The sequence below is a fragment of the Patagioenas fasciata genome, chromosome 9 (genome assembly GCF_037038585.1).
Source record: "Patagioenas fasciata isolate bPatFas1 chromosome 9, bPatFas1.hap1, whole genome shotgun sequence".
NCBI classification, from domain to species: Eukaryota; Metazoa; Chordata; class Aves; order Columbiformes; family Columbidae; genus Patagioenas; species Patagioenas fasciata.
The window spans coordinates 29,526,099-29,547,111 of record NC_092528.1 but is presented as its reverse complement, the minus strand read 5'-3'; the positions used below and the strand labels follow the sequence as shown (position 1 = coordinate 29,547,111).

At 43.2% G+C, this 21,013-nt stretch overlaps 1 protein-coding gene across 1 annotated transcript in view; it reads right to left on the bottom strand.

Annotated features, from left to right (window-relative positions):
- PPM1L (protein phosphatase, Mg2+/Mn2+ dependent 1L) overlaps positions 1-19,887 on the bottom strand; it is a 90,631-nt gene extending 70,744 nt beyond the window's left edge. The window contains exon 1 of the mRNA XM_065844361.2: positions 18,993-19,887. Within this exon, the coding sequence (XP_065700433.1) occupies positions 18,993-19,391 (399 nt within the window). The 5' untranslated portion in view covers positions 19,392-19,887. The remainder of the gene's footprint in view (positions 1-18,992) is intronic.
- Positions 19,888-21,013: the final 1,126 nt, after the last annotated feature.

Genomic DNA, 21,013 nt, shown 5'->3' with positions numbered 1-21,013 from the left:
AGAGCAGGAGGTTTTACATACAGCAAATTTCCTGATGACACCTGGTCTGACCTCGGCCGGTATCACTCCATGTCCAGAAATGTTCTACCATAATTGTTTTTTCTTCTTCTTTTTAAAGAAGGCACAACATACACCACTAAGAGTCACCAAAATACATGTATTTACCATATTAAAGGTTTCCTAAAGCTTTCAGACAAATGTTTTGGCATAAAAATTCAGAATTATTAGGGCAATTTTCTTTCTACTAGCACCTAGAACTAATCAGAACCTGTTACATACTTTAAGTGCTCTTGTGAAGGTAGCATTTTCATGGAGCTTTCAGCCACACAGTTTGATTCTGTTCACGAGTCACTTGACGATGGGGTAAGAACAGCCAAACCGAAGCAAATGTCCCGTTGTGCCTCTTGAAACCTTTTGCTGCCTCCAGTGGAATAGCAAGTTGCTTTTTGAAGTTTCCTGTATTTCATTCTTGTCACAAATGGCATCTGAATGTAGCATGGAACCTAAATGAAGTATTGAAATTTTTGCTGTGTTAAGTCTCAGGCAAACATTTTCTGCCCAAAATCACACCGAGAATTTTTATTTCTGTATGTAAAGACTAGGACTTGTAAGCAGGCGTGCATGCCTGTTTGTGTATAAATATTACATGTACCTGACACATATTCCTCGTCTTAGTGACTAGCAGGCTAAATGAAAAGACATCACCTGAGAAAGCTGACAAATCAATTTCTTGTAACGCTGAGTCAGCTCAGGATGGTCCCTCTCTCCAGACGCCGCATCTCTAACTGAACAGCAGGAGGAGGATGATTGTGGGCACACAGACTTGGTCACGGAGAAAGAATTAAGTTGCATTTACTTGTGCCATTCGTGGTAAAAAGAAGCTGTGACCTTTCTGATAAGACATAGCAAGGACTACTTCTTGGAAAGCATTTATATACCTCTATATATAAAATCCTACCTTGGAAGAAATACATATTTAATTTCATGTATTTTAAGAGTACCAACTGGATCTTAATGCATCACAAAGCAAATTTTCTTCCCTGCAAGGCAGTTCCAGGGGAGTGATCACTGTGACCACCGCTTGAACGTGTCCTCACATATTCAAGACACTACACGGGGTTAAATAGAATATAGTAAAACATTTTCTCCTGATTACAAACAGGACACTTCAAAGTTTATGGAGGAGAAAGCAAGAAGCAGATGGGGAATAACATCACATGAACTCAGGCGAGAGCGGCTTGCAACAGGTTGCATCTGAGAGATGTCCTGACCTAGAGAAAAATCTCAAACTGGAAAATAGTCACATGAAAAATTCTGCACAAAACACTAGAGGGGTTTGTAGTCAGTGTTGCAGTGGGAGGGCAGAGCAACTTCCCAGCTGGGGGATCCACCGCAGTGAGCACCCTGCAGAGATCCATCGACTCCCTCGCAGCGCTGCCCACTGGCTGCAGATTTTCCGTGTGCAAAAGGCTCTGCAGAGCAGCCTGAGCTTCAGCATTCGACTTTGATTTTGAAACGACTTTTTCCTACTCAGTCACCCAACAGATTCTGCAAACAAACAGGTGTTTGTGTCACAGGACAAATTAGAGCATTTTAGTTAATTATACAACACTTACCAGTTCCTTTTTCTGTTGTAGCTATATATAACATTTTGAGGTCTATTAGAATAGCAAGACCATCATTTTTTCTCCTTTATTGAACTGCAAACTGAAGAAAACTGCTTCTGTCCAGTGACAATACCGTCAAATTACATGCGAGTTCTGTTTCAGCTTCTGCTTTTATGAAAAAAATAAGATTAATCCAAACTACTTGGCTTCTTTTTCCCAGACAGAGTCGCTCTGCTAGCAAGTGTCATTCAGTTTGCACCACAGCTGCAATGGTCATTCCAAAAGGTGTATTTCCATGTCTTAGAATCTTAGAATACGATGTTTTCTTGCAACACAGCTGCTCAGTTGTTAAATTCAAGAAATAGTCTCCCAACCAGAAGGAAACAGCTGCAGGATTTCTGCAAAGTTGTTCAGAAATGTAAAAATATAATAATCATGGTTTTGGCCCAGTAAATAAGAATTAAGTTCGGACTGAAAAGCTGCAGTTATTAGAGATTAACAGCCTTTATAATATGGCAAAAGTTTCTCGTCTGTCTTCCCTCAGTATGTAAAGAATTGAAAGCAAAAAGCAAATGAGCCCTGAGTGCTGGAGGAGACCAACGGAATCGATATTTACCATGGGAAGGTCGTTACCTCACAACCAGACTAAAAAGCTTTATAGGCCCGATGGAGATCAAATAATCACAGAGCATGACTATAGTCACATTTTAGAACTGCATCATTTCTCTAAAGAGAAGTCTATTAAGATGGCGTTAAGATTGGACTCATAAATCCAATAGGAAACACAAAACTATTTTAAAGGATCATGTTTACATTAGATACTCAAAATATTGTGAAAGCAAATTGTGGTTTCCACAATGAAAGAATGAGTGAAACAAGTTGTTATACACCACCACTCCATTTCCATGGCAGATTTAATAAACACGGCGAATGCCGAACTCTGACGTGTTAACACAGCTTCACAGAGGCACCAAAAAACCCCATTGCCTACGTTTGCACTTGGAGCAATTTAAAATAACAAATCTACAAGACCCTCTTGACTAAGAGACCTAAACAACAATAAAGCTCACAGATCCTCCTTCATCTGCTACGTAGTCTATTTTGACTTCTCCATTCCCGACATTTGGCTCTGGTAAATTTTGTCGACGAGCAGCTGTAGCCTTCAAATAGCAAATTTTCACCAACAACTCTTGCTCTTTTTCACTTGGTGAAATACCACAATGTTTCCTTCAAGTATTCTGATCTTTTTGCTAATGAAATCTCCATCTTTTCTTTAAGTGGGAAGAAATCATTGTTAAGTGGGTTCTCAAGGCATCTTCTGCCAGCCAAAGGACTAAAGGGACCATTTGGGAGAACCATGAGGGGATGGATCGCCAGTCCTGGACATCCTAACAAAAAGCAGAGGTGAACTGGGTGCAGCTGCACACCACTGCACTTCTGATCCTCTTAGTGCTCTTCCTCATCTCTTTTCTTACATACTCACATTAAATCTTTCATGTTTTGGTCTAAAAGTTGTGTTTCTGTTTCATCGAGATGAATGCCTTGCAAGTAAAGAAGCCTTGAGAACTTTGATCTGCAGTGGGAAAGGCAGCGGGTGCACCAGGATGACAACCGGGGAGAGATGAATTATTCAGCCAACATAAATCTACAATTTTTACTGTATGGGCAACTTAAAAAATGTATGAACTTCACTCTAAGCAACTATCATGAAGTGGGAGCAAAAAGTTACTCCAACAAACTCTCCAATCTCCTCCTTTGCCTTATTCCTCGTTGGCAAAAATGTGTTAATTGTAATGGTTCCTATTTTGATGAATAAAGACGTGTTTGAGCCTAGTTATGGTGATTTAAAATTCACGGTCTGAAACTGCAATTACTTTTGCACCAACCTAAGAAATCCAGCCTGCACTGACACGACAAGGATTCCAGCCTAACCACCTCCTACAGTCAAATCACAAGCAAGTTGTGGACCTATAAGCAACAAAAGCAAAACGTCACTGATCTTAAACATATACACATATACAAACAGGTTTCATTTTAAAGAAGACCTCTCTTAGCTGTTAATAAACCTCTATTAAATATACTTTCAGGGTACATTTTCAGGTAACATTTATGGTTATTGCCTGCTTTCTGCTTTAAAAGAACAGCAGCATTTTGGAGCCTGACCTCCTACTATTTACATACACACTATGATCAAACATGCAGAACATTTCTCCCCGTATTTGACTCATTAAATGACTGTGGACACAAATTCCTTGTCCAGAAAGAAAGAGGAATTACTAACTCTGACGAAATCCAGATACAGTGCTGGTTTGTTCTTTGCAACATTCCTGATTCATTTTCCAAACCCATCGAGATCCAGATTGTCAAATTCAGACTGGAATTCGGTTTTCAAGACAGGATACGAGGGTTTAAAGCCTGGACTTAAAAAGCTGTATATAGAAGAACAAAACCTAATATCCATAGAATGAGTAATTAGCACTAAATTCCCTCATACAGCAGAACGTGAAACAGCACTTTTCTCCTCTCTCACTCGCTAGAAATCCCATTCCTTCCTAATGAACAATGATCCGGTTTCATGCACAAATACCAAGTATTAACTCCTGCAAGAACTAACAAATATTTCATTTTGAGCAGTTAAACATTTCAGTGTTGATGCTGGCAAAAAAGAAGAGGAATTAAGTAGGTCTGGTGGAGACAGCAGAAGATATATTTACACTGAAGATAATCTACGCTAGTGTTCTGAAGTGCTAATTTTAAGAGCTTCTTTGCCTACTGCTGGCATGTGGCTGTTGTGTGATGGAGACCCACACGGGCTAATTTTACACATCTTGATCCAGCCTCAAGGAGCGGTGGAACTGCTACACAAGCCTTGGCGCTCGGGCCAGTTCAGACAAGCTCGCACATGCCACCGGCACCGCGGTGACGTTGTCCAAACTCCCACACCCTGATCCGACGGTGCATTCCACTGCAATGCTTCTCCTCTTCTTAAGAAGCACTTAGAACGAGTGTTAAATCCACTGTAGCCTCAGAATTCTGTATAAGATGCTCTTTTTTCTCCTGATAAAGAACTCACATGGTGAAGCAGAGTTGGCTCTCTGCAAATCTTAAGTGCATTATTAAGCTGTACAGCAATTAGAAGAAAGATACTGGTACCCAAGGCTTTGCAATTGTTCTTATATCACCTCTCAGGCCAATATGGGAATACCAAAGGTTATGAAATACACAGAAATATACTAAAAGCCTGTGCATCTTGCTCACACAATAGCCATCTTTTTTACTTTTGTCCCAAACCACATAGAACGTTTCTATCAAGAGCTTTGGAAACAACACAACTGGAAACAAAAGAGGCTGATGAATACCTAAGAAAACTCAGAAATTTGTCTTCACAGCTTCTTCCACACACGCAGATGTTTTTGTGTTGTCACTGCTGTTGTCTGGGTGGGTGGGTGGTGTTTTCATTAGGGGGTCCTGGAGAAAGAGCCGTTGAGCTGCAGGAGCAGTGGTGTCCCCGATGGTTCCACGCAAGCGCACACAAAGCCACCTTCCAGCACTGAATTCAGTATATGGGTCCGTCTTGATCCTTGTTTCAACCTTTGTTTCAGGCTCAAACAGACAAATGAACTGATTTTGGTTTTCTCTATAAAGGAAGGGAAAATACTTGTTGCACTTGTACCTTTCAAACTTCCCCTCAAATCTCGCTTTGGACTGACAAGATCTTCAGTTTCTATCCTTTCATAAATGAAGAAGTCAAGCTCTTTTTATGCTGTGAAGGGTGTCCCACCACGCTACGAATTCTGCTAAGGAAAGGGGAAAACAGGGATAAGAAAACCTGCACTTACACGTCCCCTGTCAGGAACATGGCCCATGGATCACCAGGTACCTGACAGGTAGGTGAGGTGTGCACCAGGCAGGTAAACTCATCCTTACTTTGGTCCTGTTGGAATACAGCTGTAATTTAAAATATCTCAAGTTCATGCAAATGAGAGATCATTAACATGTTTACTAATTCCAAGTGGTTCAAATGGTCTCAAATATTGAAAGTTATCGTATTTGTAATAGGAAGGTTGCACAACAGGAACAGGTCAAGGACTCTGACCTTCATCTGGTGGCACCATTGGCCTTATATCTCTTACTGACGTGCAGGAAACAGTGATAACTCCTGAAGGAGCCCAGATGCTTCTTTGATTCATCAACCTAAAGCACCATAGCTGAAGAGTTACAAGGAAAAACTGCAGAGCACTGGGGGCATGAATCTGGGGCCAGAGCGTTCAAAATCCAGATGCAACGAGGTGCTTGCACAAGCTCCTGAGGTACATCAGTGGGAACTGTGCAACCCAGGACACGGCATCTGCAGAGATACTTTGGTAAAAAACCCTTTCCTGGAGTGTTTTGACTCATCTTCTTCCTTTAAAGAGCTTCATGACAGGCTTGTGAACTCCAACACTTGAATAAGTTCTTGGGTGTTACAGTATTGCAGTGGAGACACCAATGGCGATGCATTTTGAAACTGTTTATGGGGGAATCTAAGTTTGGTTTCCTCTCCTCGTGTGGCTATACAGAAGCATGGTAAAACACAGCCTGCCCCCATTTTAATTCATTTAATTTCCTTTTATTGTTCCCAGTTCATCCCACTTCCCCTTCCAATGCCCCTCACTGCTAAGGGCAGTTTTCTTGCAATAGAGCGCTTTAATTCAAGAAAGGTCAGGTGGTCTTAAATGTTTTATTAACGTAACTTTGAAAGGCAAAACCACTTAACTAGATCTTCTGTGGCATTTTCATGAAAGGAATCTAAAAAAACCCTGCATTCCCTAATTCAACTTTTCTTTCCTTATTTAAATCAGAAAACACTACCCACATTCACTTCCAGCTTCCACATGGCTGCTGTGGTCACATCCCCAGCCTCTTAGAAGAAGTTGGTCTCCTGGATCAAAAGCTTCCAGAAGATTTTAGTCTTCCAGGTCATTTATTTAACTCTCAACACCAGAAAATTAGAGAGAAGTCAGAATTCTGCCTCAGGAACCGGCGTCGCAACACCTGCAGCAGTTAAATTGCAAGCAATGGATCGTTTGCAGTGACTCTTCTTCACGTTGCTCAAGAGAGGACAAATTATGCCAAGTTTTAAAGTCTTGCCATTAGCTCCTTACACTGAAAGACTTGTTGGCAAAGAAAGGGAACATCAGGTTCCCCTTCAGAGAAGCAGGTGAGCACAGAGATTATGTTCAGCTTCTGCCCCTATTGAGCATCACAGAAAAGGGCTGGAAGCTCTGGGGTTTAGTTGGTTACGTGGCTGGGTAGACCCCTTCCCCCTCCAGCGATGACTGATGAAGCATCAGACTCACAGGTCACACGTGTGATGAGTTCATGACGTCCACAGTTGAGTTTCAGCAATAAAATCACCCAGCAGCACTGGGAGTTCGCTCAGTGAGAAACCAGCTGTGCTCCTCGCGCCCAGCAGCGCCGGTCGGTGTCTAACAGCTGCCCAGCTTCTCGCACTCATGCCTTGCTACTTACATCACTTTTTAAAGCAAAAATTATGTTTCAGAACAGAACGCTGAAAGAATTAATTTGCAACGTGACAAACAGCAGCACAGCGCTTGCCCCAAGTTCAGATCGGGGTTTCTCACAGTGACAGGGACACGGCGGCAAGCACCAAGATGCACGGTACCGATGTGAAATAAGCACTGATGCTGCTGGATTTGAGGTGCCGCTACTTTCTTAATAACCACATTAAGAAAAGAAACTGAAGGCTGCAAAACCCAGCAGGTAGGTGATGGTGTCACATTAAACAAGAGAAGGCACATGGTTAACGGTGTCGGTGTCTGACAGGGAGAATAAAGGAGCAGTTGCACCTGGGAGAGGAGGAGACGGGGACTATAAAGTTCTATTTTCAGCTGCATTACTGACTTGTATCAGATCAGCCAAGGGACATAAGCAGAAATTTAAGCCTGTAAAATGATCTGAAAACACCTGTTTGCAGAGGTATAGTATGTTTTTGTGACACGCTTTGGAAATACTTTGAATCAGAAGCACAGTGAGGTCCACTTAAAGCCGCTGTGACAGTCAAGATTCTAAGTTCTCAATCTATATATAAAAAAAATCTCAATTAAATGGTGTTTGTGACTGAAATTGTATATAGTTAGCTCTCCTATCAACCGGGATGCTGGGAAATTCAGTAACAAAACATTCCAGTAAAAATATCTCTCTTCACTATAATACGTTTGAGGTTACAGCCTTTCATATTATTCATCAACATGATTTTCACCTTCCTTCACAGTCAGGTTTTCCCTTAACGAGACGCACAGCCCGCATGCCAAAAAAGCTTTTAGAACCTACATTTGAAACGACTAATTCCAATATGCAGCTGGATACGCTTTCTTTTGGCTCTTCTGCCACAGCATCACCGTGTTGTTTGGAGAAGCAGCTCTCTCCATTGCCAGCCTCCAAGGTTTACATGAACACTTTAGAATATACAAATTCCAACTCGCACCACTTAAAAGCGCAGAGTCCAAAACCCAACACATCCCAAGAGATACTCTGATTTACTCAGAGTATTTTTCTCATCATCACACACAGACCTGCAACAGGGACCAGCGTGCAGCGACTGCCTTGAGCTGCTCTACGACCCCAGCAGGCACACTCGTTCTGTTCTTCATGGGGAGGCCTCTTCTTTAGTTTCTTGTTCTGCTTTTATTTACAGTTCCCATATCCACACAGAAACATGACCAAAAAAAGCATCAAAGGCAAAAAAATCATAGTAAATACCATTCTCATTTTCAGAAACTATGCAAAATATAGTGTGAATTGGCATATCAGGATACATAACTGCTAAAATAAATACTAAAGCAAGAAAAAAGAATTCAGATTGATGACTTAAATGTTTGTTAATTTAAGCCATCACAGAGAGCGTTTATTTAAAGCAGTGATGGAAATAATTCCATCCCGGAGGCAAGAGATTGCTCCTGCCCTCCAAGTTAAAAATAATATCACCATTAACCTCAGCAACAATCTTCTAATTGCCAAAGATTACAAATCTTTTATGCAACATTCATCCACTGAGAATTCAATCACTCTGCTTTGCCTTCCAAACCCGCTACTGCCATAGTAGCTGTAAGGAAAGTCCCTTTTAAACAAAAAGTCAAACTTATGTGATGTATTTTATATGAAAGCATAAAATATTTTGCAGAATGAAGAAGCCTGTCATACTAACCTCTGTGTAAATTAATGTAGCACCTCACATTACGATTTATGCATGAAACATGGGCAAGAAACGGGGCTGCTTGGAGCTCTTCTCTGGCACGTTGATGCCAATTGGCGCTACGGGTAGGCAGCTGGTCCTGCGTTTTGTTCCCGAAGCCCCGAGCAATAAGGACTGTGGAGATGTGCCAGCAAAGCAGGGACGGGCAGCAGAAACAAAGGGGGCAAAGTTTAGTTTTCAGAGCACCCCGAGTTACAAAACTCTCAGTGCTCTTTCCAGAACTATGAAGAAAGGCTGCCAAAATGAACACTCGTTTTCTCTGTTTCAAACACGCACAGAGATAAACCAGCATTCATCCTAAACCATGGCAATAACCCTCACACACAAATCTCTCGCATTTTGGATCTCATATAAAAAATGGTACAATGAAATAGAGTTGTTTTCCTATAGCTGCACGATGATTTTTGCTAGGACAGATTGTTATTAAACACACCCAATCTTCCAGCAGTCTAAAATTAAGGCAAGCTACAATGCAAAACCACACACAATTCTCCCTTTTCCCCTCTACTCACATTTTTGCCTTCAAGTCCCGAGCTCCCCTTCTCGTCTCCCTCACCCCCCTCCTGCATCAGAGCCCCTGAGCCTTGTTATTCCAGGAAGAACACTGAATGCTTCCAATTGCATGGCCAGAAAAGGTAGTGACAGCTTTTTTTCTTCAAGCAGTCAGTAAAAATGTACTTTCCTTGTCTTGGTTCAGAAATCCCAGCAGAATCCTGCCCACAGACAAGGGGCTGAGTCCTCATGGCAGCAGCTGTGAGCAGGTGTCTGAGCATCACGGGCCCAGGACCAGGTGATCATTATCATGGGCCTCTCACAATAAAATCTTGCTTAATCTCAATTAGAGGAGAACATGAGTTATTACATGCACTGTAATCCTGTGTATGACTTCGGTCAGTTCGGTGTCTCCCAATTTAATGAGATTGTCTCCTTACCAATGTTGCTGCTTCTCTCCTCCTTATTAACTAGACACTGTTTTTATCTATCCTGTAGTGATTTTCCTGGTCCTCCCTGTGTTGTTTCCCTTTTCTTCCACACCAATAAAGGGCTCAACTTACGAAGATCAATATACTATGTTATACTATATATATATCAACATACTATGAATATACTATGTTAAATGGGATCATCCAGACTCTTGTCCAACCTCCCCGCTTCTCAGCAGAAATAAACCCGCTGTAATCACATCACACAGATGTCAGATTAAAACAAAACCCAAACCACACACACAAAATGCCCACTCAAACAACAAAACCCAACAACATTAAAAAGCACCTTCACCATCCTACTTAGTGTCCTGTACATCACTAAACAGACCTGGGCAATTAAAAAAAAAACCAACAAAAACCTAGAAAAATTAGAAAAGAAATCCACACCCAAATGCAGGAAAGCAGATGAAAGCTCAGGGTTATGAACATTAAAAAGCTAAGGAGACAAGCAGTTTCCATCCTCCCCGTAGTCCAACACTAAGTTTCCACACAGCCTTGGAGATACATTTTATTTAATGCCGATTGCAGCCAGATATTTCAATAGCTGTTTCAGTGTGTGTTTGGAGGAAACACAGCAAAAGTACTAAAAGTGTGGGACAGGCATAGGCTACCTGCAATTAAATCATGTTCCCATGTAAAGTTTAAAGAAAATGCAAGCGAGCTGTGGTAGACCAGAGAACTACAGCATGGGCCACGCATTTTCACTTCTCACAAGAAATGTTTTATGCCCTCCAGCAGTTTTCTATCCGGTAGAGAACGGAAAAGTAAAGAGATTTATTACATTAAAAAGTGTATTGATTGAAAGCAGTACTGTATGACAGTTTCGGCTATTATAACAGGACTTAATAAAATCAAATGTTTACCCCTGAAGGGGATTTTGAAAAAACTAAATAAGCCTTTTCAACATTTATGACAATGAGAAAATTTGCAAGGGTTAACATTTTAGCACTGAAAGTAAAAGCAAATAAATGTTCATTTCTTCGGGAGAGCTTTGAGGTTTGCCGACATGACGTGCTATGGATAATTGCATTGTGGCTTAGCAGTTAAAACACGTACTTTGATTGTCTGGCTGGAGATGTCAGCTGCTCGCACAGCTGTGAATCAGACAAGGTCGGAGATGATGAGAGCCGGCAATGTTTCAGCATCATAATCAATTTGTATCAGCAGCAGGACTGGTACTCAGCGCTGCCACGCAGCTCCCACAAGTTCATTATGGCACCCGTCTGAAGAAACGATGATCCTCCCTGTCCCCTCGGCCGCTTCTATCACACGACAACTGGGACCCTGAGCCCCATCCCAGCCCTGTGCCACACGCAACCACTCAACAGCCGCTTTCCCACAGGAACTTTTCTACAAGAGTAGAAAGAAAGATAGATTTTTTCCATTCAGGTTATTCTATGGCATGCAAATTACTCTAGATCTGTAAGCCTGGTCTTCAGTACTTTCCATTCTTTTTATTTCATGAATGCAATCAAGACAGTTCACTGATGAGGAACAGCTTTGCCATCTAAATATCAGGCCTTACGGCATATAAGGTTAATTATTTAAGTTACAGGGCGTTTCAAGAAGATGGACCCGATTTCAAAGCAGTATATTTCACAATGGCAACACGCTACAATTACACAAAAGCTTACAAATGGTTAAATGAGTTATCAAGCATTTAATCATTCAAAACGTTACGCCCCACCCTTTCAGATGGTATGAGTTTCATTCATGGGCGTTCCACGGTTGCAGGAACGTAGTGATTTCAAATCGGGTTCATCTTTTTGAAACACCCTGTACAACTGACGCACTCTCTCTCGTCTCCTCTGCTTACCCCAACTCAAGCATTTCTTAGCATTCTGGCATCTGCCAACCATTTCCTTGTAAATTGCAATGACATTTAGATTTTCTAAAGCTGTGCTGCTTTCAAATGAAACCTCTACACTTGGCAAAGTTTTAAACTGACTTAGTAAAACATTAGGTGAAGTGTTTAACACCAGCTCAACAACAGGAGTAAAAGCACACAAACAGCCTCAATGAAATAAATTCTCCAACTTATTGCAACTATTAATTTTGCATACAACTTTTAATAGCCCATAGAGCACGAGTTGTCTGTATGTACATCTTTGTCAGGAGGGAAACTTCCTTTTGGGCTTGGCTTATCTGTCAGCTTTGTTGTCTTCTTACCTTCAGGGTGAACTGAAACTCTACAGGGCTAATAAAGACAAAGAGTCATTAAATCTTCACGATCTTGTACGTGGAAGATCTCTTGGGCTGACCATGAAGCAGAGAAACTGGTCTGTCCAGCTGGACTGGTATCCAGTAACAGAGTCACTGGTGGTGAATGGTGACGAATAAGTGAACCTGATGAGAAAGTCAGCAACCGAAGGGAACTGAGAGTTATAAAAGTTGTTTTAAAGAAAAAGTGCGGGCAAATGGAGCACAGGTTGTTGAGGTAGAGCGACCCCTGATCAAATGAAGATACAAGGTTCACGGGATGCTCGGGTACCAAAGCACAGTCACACGATGGCCTGGACAACAGGGGACATGGGCATGAGGACATTTGCTTTGCAGGGACACAGAGTAAGGAGGGTGGCAGCAAGGCCCAAGGGGTGGGTGAGTTCACTTGAACCTTAAGTTTTTAACAAACATGACAGTTACGAAGCGGAGCCAGAGGCGTGTGCCTTTCTGTGCATAATTATAGCAGCTGCTGCCCTTAAATTAGTTTTGGAAACTTTCCTTTCAAGGGCATAGATTCAAACCAAAGGGCACTGCAGAAGTATTTTGTTCCTTTTCTTAGATCTATCAGTATCTATGTCGTGCTTAAAGCAAAGAGCAAGTCCTGAACCTTGAGACCCAAGGAACATTAGCGCCTGTTACCTTTGGATCGCCCTTCTGAGTCACAAAACTTGACCAAGCTTGCATGTGACGATTTCCGAAGAGATCAGTATGTTCAAAGGCCTTCCTACAGGGTCAAGAGTGCTGCGGAGAATTGCAGCCACCAACAAAAACTAGATGGGGCAAAACAAGGTGTCCCCATGCCAGGTGATTGTTTAAGAAGTGAAACTGTCAGAAGCCGAAACTCAGTTTTACGGAACAAGTTACACCAGAATCATCCGGATTCCTAACAACAGGGAGGAAGGACAAACACTACTCCGGTCCAACGGACCTACTGAAAGTACCACACTCAAGACAGAGCCGGAGCAATCTGCTGTTTTCACTAACCCCACATGACAGAAGAATCCAAATGTTCTTTCACACTATTAAACACTATTAAAAATGTCCAAGTTCCTGGCTTGCAGAATGGAATCGATCAAAATCCCACTGCCCCAAAACTGTATTTAAATTTGTTTATTATACATCCAGGCTTTTAGCAAGCAGTATCACTAGCACAAATCAGCACATTCTTAAGCCATTTAAGACGTTGCTCATTCCTGAGCCTCGACCCATCTTTCGAGGTTGTGAGGTACCTCAGGACACGGCCCCAGGAGCACTAGCGCAGGGTATCAAGTTAAAAAGCGTCAGGCACTCAAACAACTGCGGTCCGAACATTCCTGTTCGGGAGCCATGAAATATCCTCCCCATCCACGGCGATGGAAAAGCTGCTGAGCATCGCCTATGGAGCAAGAGCACGTATGCAAACACTTCCTACGGAGTAACCTGAGTTACTCAAGTTCATGGAGAAACTTAAATGACTTCCATAATCTGAAACCATCTAAGAATTCAAAATGGATTTAATTAAACCGGTGGCAATCAGTTGGCTGCCTGTGCGCCCAAACACAGAAGCACCGATGCAAGCTAAGCCGGCAGACTACATTTAAAATTAATTGACTTTTTGATTTTTATAGAAATTGAAAAAGACTCAATTCTACACCCAATGATACAGCGGTGAACGGCAGCGATAAGAGTTCCCACTTCCAATTACATATTTTTACACCATTTTAATCAATTTTAAGCCAGTTTTGAACAGCAAATGAGCATATAGCGTAGACCTAAAAATCAAATAAGCATGGTTTGGTAGGGTGAAAATCATAACCCTGCAACACAATACCCAAGAATCAAAACTCGGACAAACTAAACAAAATGACAGAAATGTTCCTATATATCATTTTGGCTCATATTTTAGGCCACCGGTGTGGAATTTATAAGCAGATTTGAGAGCTGTATATCAACATGACCTCACCTTGTAAATATTTACCCAAACATTTAGGCCACTTTGCAGAGGACTCTAGATTAGAAACTGAAGGAAATTACTATAAAAGGAAAACCATCCCAGCAGTTTCTTATTAAAAACTGCAAAGCCACAAAGACTTCACCTTCCAATGAGGCTATAACATCCCAAAACCTGAAAGGTGGTGTTTGATTTATTCTTTTATTTTGTAAGATCCCAAGTCATCGATCCTTAGTGGCCTTTATGCAAAAGTATGATAGATAAATTTTCATCACTAGGTTTGCTTAAGTAATTCAGTATCAGAGGAACAGGTTTTGAATTAGAATTAGCAGATCCAGTTAAATTTAGAAAATAAAAGTGTTAGCTTGCCTTTATTTCAACATGGCATAAACACCTTCTGCTAACAGGATCGGAAACTAAGGGAAAAAGAAAAAATTCAAAGATCATCAAAATAAAAATATTAGCTCATTAGTTCATATTTGGTAGAAGGCAAACGTTATCTTCCAACCGCCAACTATCACCTCCAATTAAATGGAATAAATTTCCCTCTATTGATGCCTGAAAAGAAGCTCATCATCACAGCCCAGCATAACCCAGGTGAGTTCAGGTGCTCCGTTTGTGAAGGGATCAAAAATTGTGTGAACTGGTATGAACACAAGTGTACAGTCTGATTTACAGCTTCCCTGCCCACATCCTCAAACGTCTGGTAAATTTATGGCAGTTTAGCCGTTCGCCTTCACCGAGGACTACGTCACCTCATATTCTTTAAGGGAGGAGAACAGGCACGTGTGTTCTCACCGCGGTTCAGAAGCTCCTTCCCAACTTAACCTCACCGCAACCCGTTCGTTGCTGCGGGCCTGGAGACGACAGCGACTTCACCCCAATGAACGAGGGAGGAATTCATCTCGCTTGCAAGTCCCTGGATTCTCAATGCACAGCAGGCTTGTTTAAACACAGCTGGCACAGCGCCCTCCGCTCCAGGCCCTACCTCAGCACTCACGTTTCCATAGTCCCACACAAAGCCGGGAAGAACTTTCACCACTATCTTCTGACTTTTCCTTTTTGTCTTTGCAAGTTAATCAGTAACCAGAGACTTCTGCCAACAGTTCTTGCAACTGATTTCAAGTTCCTGCGGCACACGAAGCACGACATGGGTCTGTAGGTGGTTACAAACATTAGCCATTTATACAGCAAATTCCCTCTTTTCACATTTAAGCTCCCCAATCTTTCCCTACACTATGAATAATAACAAAAAGTGTATTTCACATACTGCAACACTAGATCAGCAACTCTAAACCCAATTATATAATGCAAAATGCTCTTCACCACACCTACAGGTCATAAGGAACAAGCCTTGCCCTGTTCCTGTTTAAGGAGGCCAAGAGAAATAAAAAAGACATTTTTTATGAGACAGTTACTGAGCTTTAATTTCCTACTGTCATTATTCACATCAGTTTATGACTGCAAACAAGCACAGGCAGCATATAGGGTGCTATCTATTACTATAATTATTTGTAAATTCTTCACCTCATAGGGTTAAGACAAAAACAATGATATGCAACATGGCCATAACCATAAAAGTGCAGATGGCAGCTGAGCTACTTTGTTCTTGCCTAATACGGAGATCTCATTAAACTGAGTGCTTAAACCTTAAATATTTGAGGAAAGAACCTGTTAGTAAATGCTAGTTAAATAATTAAATCTTTCTGATTAAGCATCCATCCTTTCCTTGGCTCTGCTTTCAAGCTCATTGTTTGTTATTATATCATTCACGTTGTTTGCCACTTCTCAGTCTTCCAGTCTAAACGGTCCCAAACTTCTAAACAAAAGGAAAAGGGAAGACAACTCCCCCCCCAAAAGCACTCACACCATCTTTAAGCCTTATAAAGAAGCTGATGAGAGAACAGACAAATACTTTCTTGTCTTCTTTTTTCATTCTATGTTAGATCACCTTGAAGAATCCTTTGGCCAGGATCATTCGGTGAGATGACAGGCAGAAACTTTTCAAGTCTTCTACTTTGCCCTCCACCTGTTCTGCATTATTATTATTATTACTCATTCTTCAAGAAACAAATGAGCGTTTCACAAGTAATTGCAGCAGCTGACCAGGTTCTCAGCTGTAACACTGAGTATCAATAATTGTCTTTGCTTATTGCTTTCTCATCAAGCCAGCCACAAAACTGAAGTAAACGGCTGCCAACCTAGTCAGGCTAAAACTGCAAGATGGAAAAGGAAAGGACAGAACAGAAAAGTAGAATTTATGCAAAATGTTGGCAATATTGAAGCAAAACTCAGAAATCTTCCTAAATTATCATTACACAGTAATTCATATTACTTGAATCACGCTTCCCTGTCCTTCCACTTCAACATGATATGGCAGGAAGTAATTAATGGAGACACACTCCCTTGTATATAGCTGGAAAGAATGAACCTTGCATCTCATTTGTGGTATTGTCTGTCTGGAAAAATGATTTTTCCCCATATAGAACAGTTTGTTTCGCATGTGATGTCAGAGATTAGCAGTTCTTTGTTCTTTAAATATGCATAAAGAAATTTAACGGGAGCCCACACGGAAAATTAAACCTTCACAAAGGTTTAGCTGTGTAGGTCGCTGAAGTGTTGCACACAGCCGCTTCTTTTTAAAAAAATAAAAATAAAACGAGACACCCAGAAAACCAATTCAAATGGAGAACTGAAACTCACTATTACCCACTACAGATTAAATAAGAGCACTGATTTTTGCTGTTTCTTTTCCCTCCCTTCTTTTCTACTCAAAAGTAGAAAACCTGCTTAGATTAACAGCTATTTTTCAGAATTTACTTTTTGCTGCGTGCACAGCACATGGTTCATGTTCTTCTGATCAGTTTTACGGAAAATCTGAACCTAGAAACTAGCTCTGTCCCCTGTGATTATGCACATATTTCTGTAGGACTAAAGGCCACTAAGAACATCTGGGGATTTCACTGAAAGATACCAGATGCTGACACCTTTTAAAACATTGACTTCAGGTAGGTTTGGAGGGAGATCTGTGAAACCTTTCCAAATGACAGGCAGCACCTAAAAGCCTCATACTTTGCTGCTGAATCAATAAGAACAAGTTTTGTGACAAATCAGGACACAAAAGACAAATGAGCTTCTCAAAGATCCAGCATTATCATTAACGTATCTTACGGATGTCATTCCAAGATCCACAAAAAACCCAACCAAATATATATATACGGCATGTTCCTGCAATTTAGCTATTTTCTGTGTTAGTTTTGGATTTTTTTCATACACTGAGTTTGCAATCAAGTGTAAGGCAAGATACATATATGACACAAAATTAAAGAACGATCCCCCTTTCACAATGCTGACGTCTGTGTGTGTGTGTATCATACTTCAACCTGTAACAATCTCAGAATACTGTTTAAAAACGTGATACGCGTATCTCCACAAACTTGTTTTTGCTATTCGGTTCAGATGAGGAAAACTCAGCTGAAACAAAGAGGAAGGAGGCAGAAGATGGAGCAGAAGCACCTTGTGTCCAAAGACTCAGAAAACAAAAGACCCAGACATACCAAACAGGCTGATGAGCAAATATTCCTTCAGAAGACACGTCCCGGTTTGCGGTACATTCATATTTCTACCTGCATTCCTCGAAGGCCAAGGAACAGCGACCTGGCACAACCACGCCAGTAAGAGTTGGCACAACTGTTCCCCAGTTGAAATCAGACACAAAGAGGCAAACACGGCTCAGTCGCCCCTGGAATTTTTTATGAAGCCAACAGTTCTCAATATCCAAAGTGTTTGCGTTAGTTTAAAGGGGACAAAACACCAGAGACTGTGAGACAGCAGCAGCACAGATAACTGAGTCCCTTTATAACCCTGCAGGCAACATAGGAGCAGCTTTTTGATTACCTGCCTAAGGCCTGGAATTTTCAGGCAGCATTTACAGGTTCAGAGGGGCGCAGCTGCCACCCCTTAGCATCTGGTCAGCGCCAAAGCTTTTCTAGGAAGGACTCTGACTCCTTGATCTGTGAAAGCAGCTGCAGAACAGCCCAGCTCCCTTACCCTCCCCGGCAGGAGCGCTCCGTGAAAAACTTCAGCATTTCTCTCCAGCTTCCATCATCCCAGCAAAACCCGTAAGGTTATCTCATACCCAACAGAACAGTTGCTAGAGCAAATTTGTCACACAAGGGCAAATTCTGTGTCCTTTTCTACGGTTATGAAACATGTGCTTTGTGCTATATAAAAGCTACATGGCAGAACCACAATCCTAAAGGAAGGGGAAGCTGCGGTTTCAACATTTGTCATCCGTAATAAATGAAGTATCCCATCAAGCTGTAATACTAATTACATAGCACAACCTAACGACAATCACCCTGCCTGAAGAAATTAAGAGGTTAAACAGAAGAAAAATTTCAAAATGACAGTTTTCCTGGGAAACGGACAAGTATGACAGCACAGTTGTAATGACTGAAAAAACACATGCAATTCACAAACATAATACTCATTTTCAGCGACTTGCTGCTCCTCGCTTGTGAGTGAATTACTGCAAAGCCACATTTTACACAGACCAGCTTTAGGAGGGCACCTCTGTACCCAGTGCTGGGGGAGAGGGGGAGACCAGCCCTGTGCCAAAATCAGCTCACACCACGCTTGGCTGTAACAAAAGATGACTCCAGGGAGTTCGTGCTCATCATCGTTATTCTATGCACGTTAGGAGCCACCTCCAACGGCTTTTACTTCAATTAAACCTTTACTACGGTAAAGGGCAGAGGGGGTATAAACACATTTATACCGTGCTGATCGCCAAAGGTGTGATGAGAGACAGAGGGAATCCCTATTTAGGGACACATCACCCCTCCCAAAAAAAAGCAAGGACAAAACCCCCAAACAATGTCTCAAAATTACCCCACAAACCTCGTAGGTGAGAATATATCCATTCCTTGCCATGTAACCATCCTCCCCCACCACCGCCCTTTTATTTTATTTTCCAGCTGAGCACTTGCCTCTCCTCCGTGCCCATCAAATATCCCGAAGATGGAAGGGTGAGTCTTGTTCACCAGGTCGGTGATCACTTCGAACCTGTCCTCCATGTGATCCCTCCGGCCTTGGATGGAGTAGACGGCCACATTGTGGCTCTTGAACTCCCAGGTCTTGGAGAACTCGGCGTCCAGCACGTCCAGCCCCCCGAGCCTGTCATTCTGCATTATCTCGGCCACCTTGCCCTTCACCATCTTCACCGCATCCCTGCTGGACTTAACAATGGTTTTCACCTCATCCGTGTGGAAGAAATAACTCCACAGGGCCAGGCTGATGCACAGCAAGAACAAGGTCTCCGGTCTAAGCAAGAAGTAACGCATGATCCGACCCAGCAGAGACAGCAAAGTCATTGTATCCTCTATCATTTATTATCGAGACCGTGCAGCCCCACACCATGCACCGCGCACCCCGGCGGCTGGGAAGGCTCCGAGCCGAGGCGGCGAGTCAGTTCATGCTCCGCTGGGGCGCAGGCGGCGGGCGGGCAGCGCCGAGTCCCGCTCCCCGCCGCTCCCTCCTCCCGGCGCCGGCCTGGGGGGGCCGCTCCCCGCTCTCGCCCGGCGGCCACCGGCGCGTCCGGGCTCCGCAGCGTCCCGTCCCTCGGGCGGGGGGAGCCGCGCCGCTCGGAGCGGGCCCGGCGCGGCTCGGAAGGCTCAGCCGTTGCCGCACCCCCCGCGGCCGCGGGCCCCCCTCAGAGCCCGAGCCCGCTGCGGGCGTCCCTAGGCCGCTGCTCCGCCTGCGGGCCCCGCGGGAGGCCGCCGCGCTCCGCCGCTCTCGCCGCTCACCTCGCGGGCCGCAGCGACGTGGTGCCTCGCAGGGCCGCCCGCGGGTACCTGTCTGCCGTGTCCCCCACGCCTTGCGCCGGCCCTCCCCCGGGGCGGAGCCGCCGCCACCACCGCCTCCTCGCCCGGCCCCCGCCGCCCGACTACAAGTCCCGGCGGGCTACGCGGGGCGGGGGCGCCCGCACGGGGTGGCGGGGGCGGCGCGAAGGTTTCTGGGAGTTGTAGTCCGGCGGGGCCCGGGGAGCGGGGAGCCGGGGCAGAAAGAGCAGCGCAGGCCGAGCTGCTACACACACTCCGGGATGGAAAGGTTGGACTGCAGCTCATCGTGCTGCGAAAGCCGGGGTGACCCTGTAACCCCCCACCCCACTTCTGCTAAAAACCCTGGGAAACCAAGAAACAAAACAGTGCCGTGTTTTTTTCTATAAGATAACCTTACAAGACCGAATGTAATCAAGCAGTCTCCAGTTACATTCACAGGTGAAGCGGAGCAGAATTTCTGAATTATCAAACTGATGGTAGAGTTTGCCTCGACAGTTTTAATGGGGGAAAAACCCCCAAACCCGCTCAAAATGTGTATTCGCTTTCTCTGACCTGTTTCTGTAAGCCGTTGTTTTTATGCTGGCTGATAAGCAATGGAAATTACAAGCTGTGACAGCATGAGCAGAAGTTTGCCGGAATATCAGCAATTCAGCCCGAGCTGCACATGAGCTGGAGCTGTTTTCAGCCAGCTGGCAGATTGGGGGCCTGAAAACTGACAAAATTCATCAACCAGCCTCAGAAAAGTATGACAGCTGATATAATAGTCAAACACATAGGAGTGGTGTTGAAAATGAATTAGCAAACCACAAAACCAGTCTGAAATTTCGAGTGGAAAATGTAATCGGCTGCCTTTCAGCCATGGGTCAGGTACCTGACTTCCGAGTCCTTCAGCAGCTCCCACTTCCTTAGGACTTTTGGTAACAGAAATCGCATGTAAATGTACATAAACTATTGTTTTGCTAGATTTTTCAAAGATCAGCTTAGAGTAAATTATATAAACCCAAGCCCAGTCAAACCAAGGTTAATTATTTAAGCCTTTTTGTGTCTGATTCTCACACCTGAGAAGCAGGGAAGTTAATGCCAGATGCTGTATATAATGATGATACCGCTCTAAATCTCAGACGTATGTAACATTTCATTAGTATTTCAAAGGACTATCCAAAGTTGTA